The 12,594-nt window shown below is 43.3% G+C and overlaps 1 protein-coding gene across 12 annotated transcripts in view; it reads left to right on the top strand.

Annotated features, from left to right (window-relative positions):
• Positions 1-12,594, top strand: part of Ank3 (ankyrin 3) — a 295,079-nt gene that overhangs the window by 96,396 nt on the left and 186,089 nt on the right. For 8 of the 12 annotated variants that reach the window (XM_041656440.1, XM_041656439.1, XM_041656442.1 and 5 more), the window contains exons 5-7: positions 5,649-5,747; positions 9,738-9,923; positions 11,758-11,856. In XM_041656440.1, coding sequence (XP_041512374.1) covers positions 5,649-5,747; positions 9,738-9,923; positions 11,758-11,856 — 384 coding nt within the window. Of the gene's footprint in view, positions 1-5,648; positions 5,748-9,737; positions 9,924-10,594; positions 10,619-11,757; positions 11,857-12,594 lie in introns of all 12 variants that reach the window. The other 4 variants (XM_041656443.1, XM_041656448.1, XM_041656447.1 and 1 more) reach the window with 1 other exon arrangement.

The raw sequence follows: 12,594 nt of genomic DNA, 5'->3' as shown, positions 1-12,594 counted from the left end.
CTTGCAAGCCCGTTTTTTTTGAAGTAGTTATAAAGTTCATCAAACTTAGATGGATCTTTATTTAGAATTGATGTTGTAAGAGGTGGAATTTTCAACTGTGGTCCATGATTAACAGATCCACCTATGAATGTCTGTGCCTGACAATATTCAGCAGATGTTTGAAATGGGGTCTTTTACACTGTTTTATGATGCCGTCTAACCCACATCCAACACTAACAGTCTTGGTGTTGCTAGTTTACAGGGAAATGAATAAACCTATAGATAAGAAAAATCTTTAGGATTTTCAGAGTGCATAGTGCTTTATTAGTTGGACACTGGAAGAAACTGCTTAATCCCTCTATACTAGTGAAGGCAGCATTATTGCTAACTGAAAAAAATAATAGTTAGATGATAGATAGATAGATAGATAGATAGATAGATAGATAGATAGATGATAGATCCCAGAAACTTTAAAAGTCTCCAATCTTTAAAATGTTCAGACTATTTGTGCTGAATGTAAGGCCCACTATTATTTCTGTAGACACTCATATGACGACCTCAAAAGAGTACCCGCGGCTGCCTAGCATCTTAACTTTAGTCTTTTCATCTAAGAGAACTAGCTGATTTAAAATCACAGGTACTCATAATCCAATCATTGGCATGCGTGCACAGCTTCCATCCGAGGCCGTGTAGCAAGCAAACATCTCATGAGACAGCAGCGCCCTCCCAGGACTTCGCCTCCTTTGCCCTGTTCCTACTTGCATCTGTCACTTATCAGTGGCGTCACCAGGGTGAAGGGCATTGAACATATTGATCACAGATCAAACCTACAATTTGCACATAATCCAGGATTTAGTGAAGTTGGGAAAGGTGATATTAGGGGATTATGGGGCCTGTGGTTCTTACTGTGAGGATGGAATTTCCCAGCAGCCTGGGGATCAGAAACGTGGGAAGACTGAATTCCTGTTGGTTGCTTGATGTGAGAATAATCTGAAAATCAAACAATTAAGTGAAAAAGGTGAGCAATGAGCTATGAGATGGTGGGGAAAGTTTTTAACCCATTTCCATTTAGAACATCTCCTTCGGATCTTACACACATGCCTGATAATGTCCGAGGGCAGGTTTGAGAACTGTGCTTGAGATGAAGCCCGAATTTGGTTTAATTTGAATTTATACATGTTCCACCCTGATGATGCCAATGGCTAGAATGCAGCCTGTGAGTTCCCTCTCCTCACAGCTGTGCTCGGGGATCCCCATCATATACTGCGCTGCACGATTCTTCCTTCTCCATCAAACAACCTGGCACCGTTTGCCTCCTGACTACACCAGGCTGTAGCTAGAAAGGGCAGTGAAGTGCCCTTGCTGAAGTCTGAAGAACCAAAAGAAGTTTGTGTGACAATTACCCATAGTAACTCTTGAGTGGGAACTTTACAAAGGCCAAAAGGCAACAATGCAGTGAAAAAATATTAAATTCAAGCTGATGCTGTAGCTCAGTGGGTAGAGCGTTTGCTTAGCATGCATGAAGCCCGGTGTTCAATCCCAGCACTACATAACTGCATGTGGTTCACGGTTTTCTGATCATAATTTGGAAAATGGAAGCAGAAGGGTCAGACATTCAAGATTATCTCTGACTACAGAGCAAGAGCAAGGCAGCCTGGGCTACATAAAACTGTCTTAAGAATAAATGTTTCTTTAATCAGAGATTTTATTCATGCACTACATAGCAAACATGGAGATGTTCACATTTAAGAAAGACAGGACATGTGTGCAGCATTTACCTTTAGTCTCAGCACTTGGGAGGCTGGGGCAGATCACAAGTTCTAGGTTGAGAAGGGAGAGAGGTAGGATGGTGGGTCTGGTCTCTAAGTGAAATTTCAGCTACAAACTGTTTCTTAAAATGTAAGAAATAGCTAAGAGGGGCCAGTAAGGTGATTCAGTGATAAAGGAACCTGCTACTGAGGATGATAATCTCGGTTCAAACCCCAGGACCCTCATGGTGGAAGGAGAGAACTTGACTCTCGCAAGTTGTCCTCCAACCTTTATACTCACACACACACACACAGAGAGAGAGAGAGAGAGAGAGAGAGAGAGAGAGAGAGAGAGAGAGAGAATAATAACAACAACAACAGTCATCTTTATCTTAATAAAAATGACATAGCCTGGCCCTAGAATTCTGTTGCTGTGTATTTGGGTACCATAATTAAGTCCAGGGTTTTTGCTTTAAGTGAATTTTGGTCATTGCCTTGATCTCATGTCTTAACAATTATTTAACTCTCCTTTGAGTGACTTTGCATTCCTGTAACCTCGTTGCTCTACCATAGGAAAAAAACTAGACTGAGGAGCTGGCTCAGCAGGAAAGAGTCTGGATACTTAGCATCCACATAAAAGCTAGGTGGGCATGACAGCTTACCTGGAATGCCAGCACCCAGGAGGGTGGCATCTAATCCCTAGAGCAAGCTGGTTAACTGAACTTGCCTAACTACACATGCCCCATCAGCTAACTGAACTGTAATTATGGAACTCAGTATAACAGTAAGACAGTGTTAACCACTGAAGGCAGGGAAGCTGCTTAGCACAATGCTTAGACAAGACTGCCCTCTTGTCTCTCTTCCATGTCTGCATCCAGAGGCATAGCTGACTATGACTATTTAGGCAAGGGCAGTCTCTGGCATTATTTTGGCTATGGATATATTTTGAATAAGCAAGATTCTTTAAAGCTAGTGTTAACAAAGGCAAACTATCTTAAGTCAATCATGTTCTTTTGTGCCCTTGAGGGTTTACCCCACATGCAGATGCCCCCTGTGTTAGAGGAGCCAGAGTCTCACAGTCAGACATGTAGGTGAATGAGCTAAGATGCCCTCTGACTTCCAACCTTTAATCTGACTTTCATAGACTTTAGTGTCCTAGAGGATTCAGCAGAATACTTTTTAGGGTACAGCAGTTGGCTCCTATGAAGAATGCGTCTGGGGTTCCCATCAGTAAAAAAGATGTCCCTCTGTCATGGGGTTTGTGTTTTGCTTTTTTGTTTCTTCGTTTCACTCTGCCAGGTTGGGTGTGATGGAGCATGCCTCCGCGCTCTCTGCAAAATGATTAGTCTGCAGATTTGCATGCATATAATAGCCCCTGTGTAAACCTTGAGAGCAGAAGGTATTGGAGATAGTAGATAAAAATCAGACTTTAAATAGCACACTGGCTGCATCTTAAGCAGCCCTTCCCCTGGGGACTCAGATCTATTGTTGCCATAGAGAAGAAAATGTAAATTGAGCTCCAGCATGTTCCCTTTTTTACCAGCTTTGTTTTGAAATTTTCCTAAGCTTTGAAATGAATATGAAAATAGAGGAGGAGCATCTCTCTCAAATCTGGTCATCTTGAGTCCAAGTGTCCTTTCACCAACAAGTGATAGCTATAGGCTACCCCCTAGAGGGACACTGAATTATGGGAAGTGACTTATGCCTCTGTGCTAGAGCCTAATGACAAGATTTTCAGTCAGTGTCTTCAAAAGATATTTGTAGATTCTTTATTAATAGATGATTTGCATATTAATTGGAGTTGTTTGAGTTAAAGGAGCAACAGTGAACGTCAACAAAAGAAATTTCTAAGGAGTTTATTGGTTTTGGATTGGGATCACTGAGCACAGCGGCTACAAAGGAGTTGGAAAATTCTAAAAAATAGATAGAGTAGAGGGGAGGAGAACCTAGCCAGAACCAGAGTGAGAGAGCTCTTTGATGCCATCCCTTGAGGTTGGGGATAAGGATTTGGAGAATGTGACCCAGGAGAAAAGACTAAAAGCCAAACGAAGGCAGCTTATCCAAGCATCTACGCCATCATCAGAAAGGGGCAGGCATGTCTGTCTGAGTGTCCACCCCAAGACAAGTCCTTCCTGTCTAGCAGGGCAGAGCAATCCACCAAGACATTGTGGGGAGGGAGAGGCATGGAAATGGGTACTATTGACCATGCTAAAGCAAACTAAAATGCATATCCCAAATACTCACTTTAAAATCAAAATGTACATTGAGTAGGATAGTCTTCATTCCCATGATGTCACGTGTAAGAAAAGCAAAGTTTTCTTGGGCTCAGGGTTGCTTGGGGATGGTTTAGGGACCCTGAGACTAGGCAAAGCCTCATGGATGACAACGTGTGACTGAGCCCAGCTGCGCACCTCCAGGTGGCCGTAAAGCAGAAGGAGATTAGAAAGAGCTAAAAATAAATATAACCATAAAGAGATCTGCTTCCTCCCACTAGACCCCGTCCCCACATTTCCCAGCAGCTCCCTAGAATGTCTTCCAATACAGATCTGTACCGGATTCATCCATTGATTATGTTAGAGCTCTCACAATCCAATCACTGCCCAAAGCCCCCTGAATATTTAAATTGGAACCAAGTCTTCAACCACAGTCCTTCAAGGGGCATTTGGTATTGAAACTGAGACATCCTTGTGATGGAGGGAGGCGTACACCACACACACACAAACAAAAAAGACGTTTGATCAGCGTGGATACCAGAAAGATCATAAGACCCTTCAGGACTACACACTGTGTGATCTCATTTCTATGAAATGTCCAAAAGAAACAGAGTTAAAGAAGCAGATGTGTGGTCGCTAAGGTTACAGAACAAAGGCAGATGCTGAAAATTGGTAGCAAAGGTGCAGGCAGGGTGAGGAAGTGACATGGGCTGGTGGGGCTGCAGCTGGCAGTGAGTGGTTCTTGCCTGGCCAGGCTATTGTCCCAGTTCTGTGAGTACACACACCCCACTGCCCTGTCCATTTCATAAGGATGAGTTTGATGAAATGAAAATTAACGTCAATCAACAAGTACTTTTAGGAACCAAAGAGTCAACAGGAATATGACTTTTGGAAAAGACCAATGTCTCTTAGAAATAGAAAGGTAATCCCTCTACAATAGACGGAGCCAGGAACGGTGGGATTACACATCCGTGACCCCAACACTCAAGAGGTAGAGGATCAGTAGTTTAAGGCTAGCCTCAGCTCCATAGTAGAGTCTAGGCCAACCTGGGGTACATGAGACCTTGCCTATAATAAAGGAAGTAGTTGTGATAGGAAGCAGTTATACTCAGCTGTCCCGTTTTGCATGCGGGCCTTCTTTTCTTAGACCTGCGTAATCACGTCTGTCATGTATTTGAAGTAATCTGAGGTGAAAATAATTTCCTTCCCGAGCTAGAATTCTTTGAAATGCCTACTTTTATGAGAAAATCGTGCATCTTTATTTGAAATAGTGATTTGTGTTTGGGAGATGTGACAGCCAAGCGATTATTTCTTCGTAGTAAAATATTTTATTCACGGCAGTATCTCATGCATTGTTAACGATGAATAAGTATGTGTGTTTACCCTCAGTACATAAATTGTGTAGGTTTCCTTAAGACTACCGGCTGTGAATACTAACTGTACACTTGTGTGTGTGGTCAGCAGTCCTAGCTGTGGTTATGATCGTGAACTGCACTTAAATCATGATAGGCTGCTGCGCTCAGTTCTCTAATGATGATGAATGTTCCTAATAAAGGATTACTGTGAAATCCTTTGTTTACATTTAAATCCTTTATTTAAATTTATTTAAATGGAAAGGAGTCATTTCGTGTGAGCACTGCTCGGAAAGTATGTGTTCAGTACCGAATTGGCATAGCAGTCCACGTGACTCTTGTTTTGTCTTTTGCAGAATGGATTCACGCCGTTGTATATGGCGGCCCAGGAGAACCACCTGGAAGTTGTCAGGTTTCTTCTGGACAATGGTGCCAGCCAGAGCCTGGCCACAGAGGTGAGACACTCTCCGTTCTCCTTGAGTTTATGTGTTCAAAAGACTTGGTGTAAACCTAGAGTGAAGAATTTTCTCACTAGGATTTTAATGACTGTGGTGTGCTTAGTATGGTGACTCTTTAACAAGATGCTCTAGAAACTATTTTTAATCTCTGAGAATTCTCTCACTGCACAGATATTCTTTATCTGCTCAAGTGCCTGGTCTACCCTATAATTAAGCTATCATTTTAATTTTTAACATATTTTAGTAATAATCATTTTTGCCTCTTAAAAATCTTGCCTCCAAGGCAACCATTGTTTTGAAATATCATTTCAGTGACTATTAACTGTAAATATGCTTTTCCCCCCAAATTAGTGTTAGTCTAATTATAATGGTTGAACATTTTATATATATATATATATATATATATATATATAATATATATATTATATATATATATATTTCTAAAGCAAACTAATTAGATCTAATCATACTTCCAAATAAAACTATTGTACACATTTAACTACCAAATAACAGTGGTGTTTGGGGGTGGGGGGGATATCTCCTTCATTCTTGAATAGAAAATTACTTACAAAATAAAAAGTGATTTAAGCCTTTGGTGCTCTAAGAAATGTAGGGTTTTGACCTGTCTGTGAGCAGTGTCACCCCTGCTTAAGCCTGTCACTCAAAGTCTGTTGCAAATAGCAAAGGAGTGATGTTTGCAAGTTCTTCATTTTTTTTTTTAATTTTATAAACTTTATTATTAAAAACAGCTTACAAATAAATAAAAGTATCACTCACTAAAATTACCCAGACCCAAAGTCTACACAACTCAAGGAACGTCTATGTAGGCAGAATTGACATTCAGATCAGAAGCTGCAAAGCTTCCCGGAAGGCTTGCTAAGATCAGAAAAGTAGTACAATCTACCTTCAGTAAAGTCTAGCCTTAGCTCTTCCCAACGAATTCTGGTAGATAGTCTGTTCAGTTCACGGCAAAGCCACCGCTCAGGTGTGGCTCTTCAATGGCACGGGAAGGAAGGGCAAAGACGCTGACTCTATCCTCATCCAGATGTTTAAATTATGCCTTCCTGGGGGGAAAAAAAAAAAAACAGCTCTAGGTAGGGAGGGCAGTTGAAGAATATGTTAAATTGCAGATTTTTAGATCTGTCAAATTTCTTTTTCTCTTCTCTCTTCTTGATATTGCTAAGGATGGAACTCAATGGCCCAACTCCATGCCAAACACACACTCTACTGCTGAGCTCTGCCCGGGGTCACATGTCTTTCGCTGGTTGCTTTTTAACAAGCAGGGCACCCTTGCGTCAAGAACTCGGGGTTGAACTTGTAAACCTTGTTCTCATGTCTCTGCTCTGCGAATGGTATCTTTTGCAGTTGCGTCTCCCTTTTGTGTTCTATCACTCTGAAGCATGAGGCTAAATTTGCCTATTGTCACCACAAGCCATCTTTAACCCCTTGATGTGCATCACACCTGCCCTGTGACAGGGATGCTGTGGCCGGTACCCACCAGGCACTCTCACGAAATGTAGCCACATTTCCTTTCTGACTCGACTTCTCTTAAGAATAAACCAAAACCCAAACTGCTATGTTGGGGAGGGGAGGTGGGGATCAATGGATCCTTAATTGGCTTAGGCTAGGAGCAGGTGCTTACTGGTTCTAATCAGATTATGTGCTATACATTTTCCAGTGCTAAGTACTTCTGAGGCGTGGGCTCCGCAGTTTACAGTGGGTACCAGTGAAGATGGAGCTGTTTATTATAACTCCGAACAGACCCAGGCTATCAATTCTACTCTTACCCTGCTGCCTCAAGATCTTTCAGTGAGGTGCAAAGCTGATTTTTCACACAGCTTTCATTGTCCTTCTCATCTTCAGAAAATGCATGGTGGCCCTAGATAGAGAACTCAGTGGCAGAGTGTTTGCTTGGCACGCTCTGGGCCTCAAGTTTAATTCACCTGTACCATTTAAATCACAAAATATAACCAAATGAAAATAATCTCAATTTTCTCTAGAAATAATGTTGTTTCATTCATCATACCTTTTTATAGATGAGTGCACTTGGATGTTTATCTTTATGACAATGAATCTTGCATTGGCACTCATGTATATGAGATGTAATCTTTATGAAATATATTAGGTTATATTTTATACTCCGTGTGCATAAAGGTGAAGCTGTGCTTCCGTCTTGCTGACATCTTGCTTCTGTCCTGCTTGCTGTCTCACTAAAAATGACAGGAGTGTCCTTTCTTTCTTATTTTCTCGGATAATAAAGTTGAGAGAAACAGCTAGCTGGATCCCGTAGAAGGGAGCAGAGATGAGATTTGAACATGGAGAGGGGAGAGAGATCATCTCAGGAAGGGAGATGTCATAGTAGGAATTCCCACACATTCCTACAGACAGCAGGGAAACTGCTGGATGGGATCCATACAGGAACAAACTGGGCAGAACTTACAGGCTTCGTCCCATATTTTGCACACCCTTGAATATAAATGTGGTGATCTGTATTCAGGCTGGCAATGCAAGAGGCATTTATCAATCTTCCAGCAAAGGAGTGAATGATGAAAGCAACGTCTTTGCAAAACCAGACAAGCCATTAGCATTCAAGTGCAGAGTTTCCTCCTCGGCCTCGCTGATGCTTTATTGAACTATTTGTACCAGAGGAGGACAGAAGTAATCATGACCACAGTAAAAAAAAAATGATGAGGAACTTGCCTGTCTGCTCAGTAGTAAAAATAATTTTTCATGTTTCTTTGGGTATATAGAAAGGAAACCATGATAGAAGTGCCGTGTGCTCCAGCCTTGGGGTGTTTGGTCTCATATTACTCATCCTCTAAGCAGCAGCACTACACCAGACATGATTTAATAAAACTTTGTGGAGTCTATAGCTGCCTCCTCTTTGTTCCATCCCAGGAAACAATGCAGGGCAGACATACCATGTAGAATGCACATATACACCTGGGTGCATCCTGAAATTCCATTGCACTGAACTCCTGCAAGCAGAGGCCCCCTCAGCTCCGCAGTGGGGACCCCTGGGAAGTGTTGGGCAAAGGGGTCAGAGTGTCACACCCAGGATGAAGGCTCACGTGGCATAGCATGGTGATCATTGTTAGTCGTAGCACATTGTATGGAGCAGAACTGTGGGAAGAGTAAATTCCTAATGTTCTCACCATAAAAATAGTCGACATTTGAAATGGGTATGTCCGTGTCCCTAAATCACAATGTCACATTGTCCCTGCAAATACACACTGTTAGAAGTCAGACTCAGCATGATTGCTGGGTCATTTCCCCTCACCGGTTAGGGAAGCCAAAAGCCTATTATGTGGGCGTTTCTTGAAGTGGTAATGACCATAACGCCATTCATGCTGCTGCCTGGACCTAAGCTAGGTCATAATGAAGATTTAACCCCACCTTAAAGTATCAAGGAAAAAGGTTTTGCTGGGCGGTGGTGGCGCACGCCTTTAATCCCAGCACTGAGGAGGCAGAGGCAGGTGGATCTCTGAGTTTGAGGCCAGCCTGGTCTACAAGAGCTAGTTCCAGGACAGGCTTCAAAGCTACAGAGAAACCCTGTCTTGAAAGAAAAAAAAAAGTTTCCACTCATGTGAAATCCCCCTTGAAAATTTTGTCTAGTTTTCACTTAAGAATATGGTTTCATGAAGATTGTTTAATGTGTACTGATATTTGGATAATATTTTGTTATATAGCACCTTCACATATTTTTAATTTTTTCCAATTAGTGTATAATTAGTAGCCATTTAGAAGAAAAATTCATAAACAGTAGAAATTGCTTGCTTCTTTTAAATTTGAATATATGTACATATATAATTATAGGAGTATATAACTAATTGGTACATGCTTATGTGCTTTTAAATCTGTTATTAGCGTCAAAATCCTAAACCAAAACTGATCCCTAGTCCCCTCTGTTCGCTGCCTCATGATCTGATAACGGAATCAGATGCAAGTACCCACATGGCCAGTCTTGACGGATTCTTCTGTTCACAGGACGGCTTCACGCCATTGGCTGTGGCTCTGCAGCAAGGCCATGACCAGGTTGTGTCACTCCTGCTCGAAAACGACACGAAGGGGAAGGTGCGTCTCCCAGCCCTCCACATTGCGGCCCGCAAAGACGACACAAAAGCAGCCGCTCTGCTCCTGCAGAACGACAACAATGCGGATGTGGAGTCGAAGGTAGGGCGCGGCCACTCCGGCCTTCCACGCTCATCCTGAGTCAGGCAGGCAGCCATCGGGATCATGCGGTCTCCCTGGTGGCAAGCTCGTGCCAAACAAATATAGTTCCACTGAAAGGAATGAGAAGGCGTTGCCTACATCAGTCAATGCGCTCACTCCCTGCCTCCACCCGAGAAGCCGGAGAATTGCCGTCCATGTCGCCTTATGCATGCTCAAAGGGAGGCCACCTCCAAAGGAAAGGATTTCCATGCATTTATGGTTTTTTCCCTTTCCATATCACAAAGGAAGGTGTTGGCCAGTGCAGCTCAAATGTCAGGGCAAAGTTACAAAACACTAGCGAGAGAGTGTGCAAGCGTGAAGGGTTGATCTCTCCAGGGCTAGGCAGCACAGCCAGCACCATTGAGCTGTGGGAAGCATGCGGCAGGGAAAGAGCCACAGCGGAAGACTCCTATTGTCTTGCTTGGAAGTCTGTATGGGGCACACGGGGCCATGGATGAGGTCTCTGTGTGGTCGTTCTTTGTCGGGTCTAGCTTTCTCCCTGCACCCCATCCCCTTCCATCTTAGCTTCCATCTCCATCCCGTAGCTGCCATGAGCTTTCCGCAGTCCACGTCACCGAGTGAACTAACCGTTCATTTTTTCCTCCTCTTTGCCTCCCAATGTGTTAACCTAGATGGTGGTGAATAGAGCAACCGAGGTATATATATGTCTCTGTCCGTATTTCTATAATCGGGATCGGCTTCATCGCTTTCCATTTCCTAGGTTTGCTGCCTCATCCCCTCCTCCCTCCTTCTCTGCATCGCCTCCTGTAGGCTAGATTCCTGCTTCACCCACCCCTACCCCCTGAAGGAGCATGTGCCAGAGCAGACAGCGGGTTAACTGCCAGGGCTTTCTGCAGCTAAACTTGGCATTGGGAAGGAAGATTTAGGAATCTTCGAAATACCCTATGAGTATTGTAATAGAGACGAAGCCCTCCCATACTTCGGATGCTTATCGGTGGTACCTGAAGCTGCAGACACCCCTGTCGCTCCACTCCTCCGGGACTTGGTCTTTAGGGTTCTCTGCATGACACTTACCCTCCATGGTGTCGGCAACAGAAGAGTTACTCAGAATGGTGCAATCTCACCCACCTTCCTTCCATGAGAGGCCGTGATGGCTAGCATGGCTAAGAAGCTTGCTAACAAATTAGACACGCATCACTTCTTCTAAGGTTACGAGTTGGGGGTGGGGAGATAAATGAGTCGTTGCATGTCTGGCATTTTTGAAGGAAGTAAAATGACCATGGTAAGAAAAGCACCCATAAAATTGTGTTGCTGAGAAGGTCTTTCCTAATGAACAGATACACGTCTCGATTCTCTGTAGAACGTGGTCTCCCTTAGTTTAGGAATCACCTTGGTGGTCTAATACTTCTGCCCACCCCCAAGTTACTTTAGTCCTTAAGACTGAGATTTGCAGTTGGTTAGCCTGAATTTATGTTGTATAAAGTTAACTGAATTTATTTCACGATTCCATGGCCCATCTCTCACCTGCCTTAAACAGTATCAGGAATGAAGCCATACCGCTGTGATCTAAGAGGGTGTTTGAGATGTTGGCTTGCCACAGGTCTGTTAGTGAACTCCTTAAACTGATCAGTCTCTATCCCTGGGTTTTCCCTGGCTCTCCCTCTGCTGGTGAGTTTGGGTTTCCTTAGAAACCCTATGAGCCACTGACCCTGACTGAAGGCCTAGTGCAGAATGAAATGTGGACCCCGACTTATTTTGCTCCCTTTTTTTTTTTATCTGCACGTAAGAGGAGCTGGAAGGAATCAACAGACCATTCGTTGTGTTTTCTTCACAGAGTGGCTTCACCCCGCTCCACATAGCTGCTCACTACGGGAATATCAATGTGGCCACGTTGCTGTTAAACCGAGCGGCTGCCGTGGACTTCACCGCACGGGTGAGTACATGGCAAAGTGTCTCATCTTCAGAGCATCTCAGATGACTTGGATGTCTCATTTCCCAGGCTCAGGAGTAGGCTGGGGCATGGCCTTACAGTCATTGAGAAATTGCATGTATTACTTTACCTAATGTATTTCTTGTATTACATAGACATGCTCATTTCCTGGCAGGGAAGGTAAACCAAGATTGGGAGTGAATGTCAATGGGATGGATCACAAATAATAAACACTAATAGAGAAGATACATGTAATTGAAATCGCCGAAGCTGAGAACCATGGGCAGTCCTCCATGTGAAATAGTCTAGAAGTGTTAAAGACTATTCAGTTGCATGGGTGTGGGAGTTGCTCCCAAGGCCCCACTCCTCCCTTAACTGAGGAGATACTAGCAGTTGATGGTGACTTGGGGAAGGAGAGTCATTTTTCTCTAAGACTGTGACCACTGTAGGGTTACCCATATTCCAGTGGATGGCCCCCAAACCTATGTGTGCAGGGAGCACTAATGCAACTCAATGTTATGTTTTTAAAGGGGGTATGTGTAGGTGGAGGGTACTTGTCATTTCCCGGCCACCCAGACCCAAAATAATCACACAGAAACTGCTTGGCCTATTAGCTCAGGTTTCTTATTAACTAACTCTTACATCTTAGATTAACCGTTTCTATTATTCTGTGTATGGTCACAAAGCTGTGGCTTACCAAGTAAAGTTCCCGAGTTTGTCTCCTTCAGCAGCTATGTGGTG

Source organism: Microtus oregoni, unplaced genomic scaffold (genome assembly GCF_018167655.1).
Source record: "Microtus oregoni isolate MIOR12 unplaced genomic scaffold, Mior012 000007F_ref0000211, whole genome shotgun sequence".
Taxonomy (NCBI): domain Eukaryota; kingdom Metazoa; phylum Chordata; class Mammalia; order Rodentia; family Cricetidae; genus Microtus; species Microtus oregoni.
The sequence above is the reverse complement of the archived record's forward strand: the minus strand, read 5'-3'. Positions and strand labels throughout refer to the sequence as shown.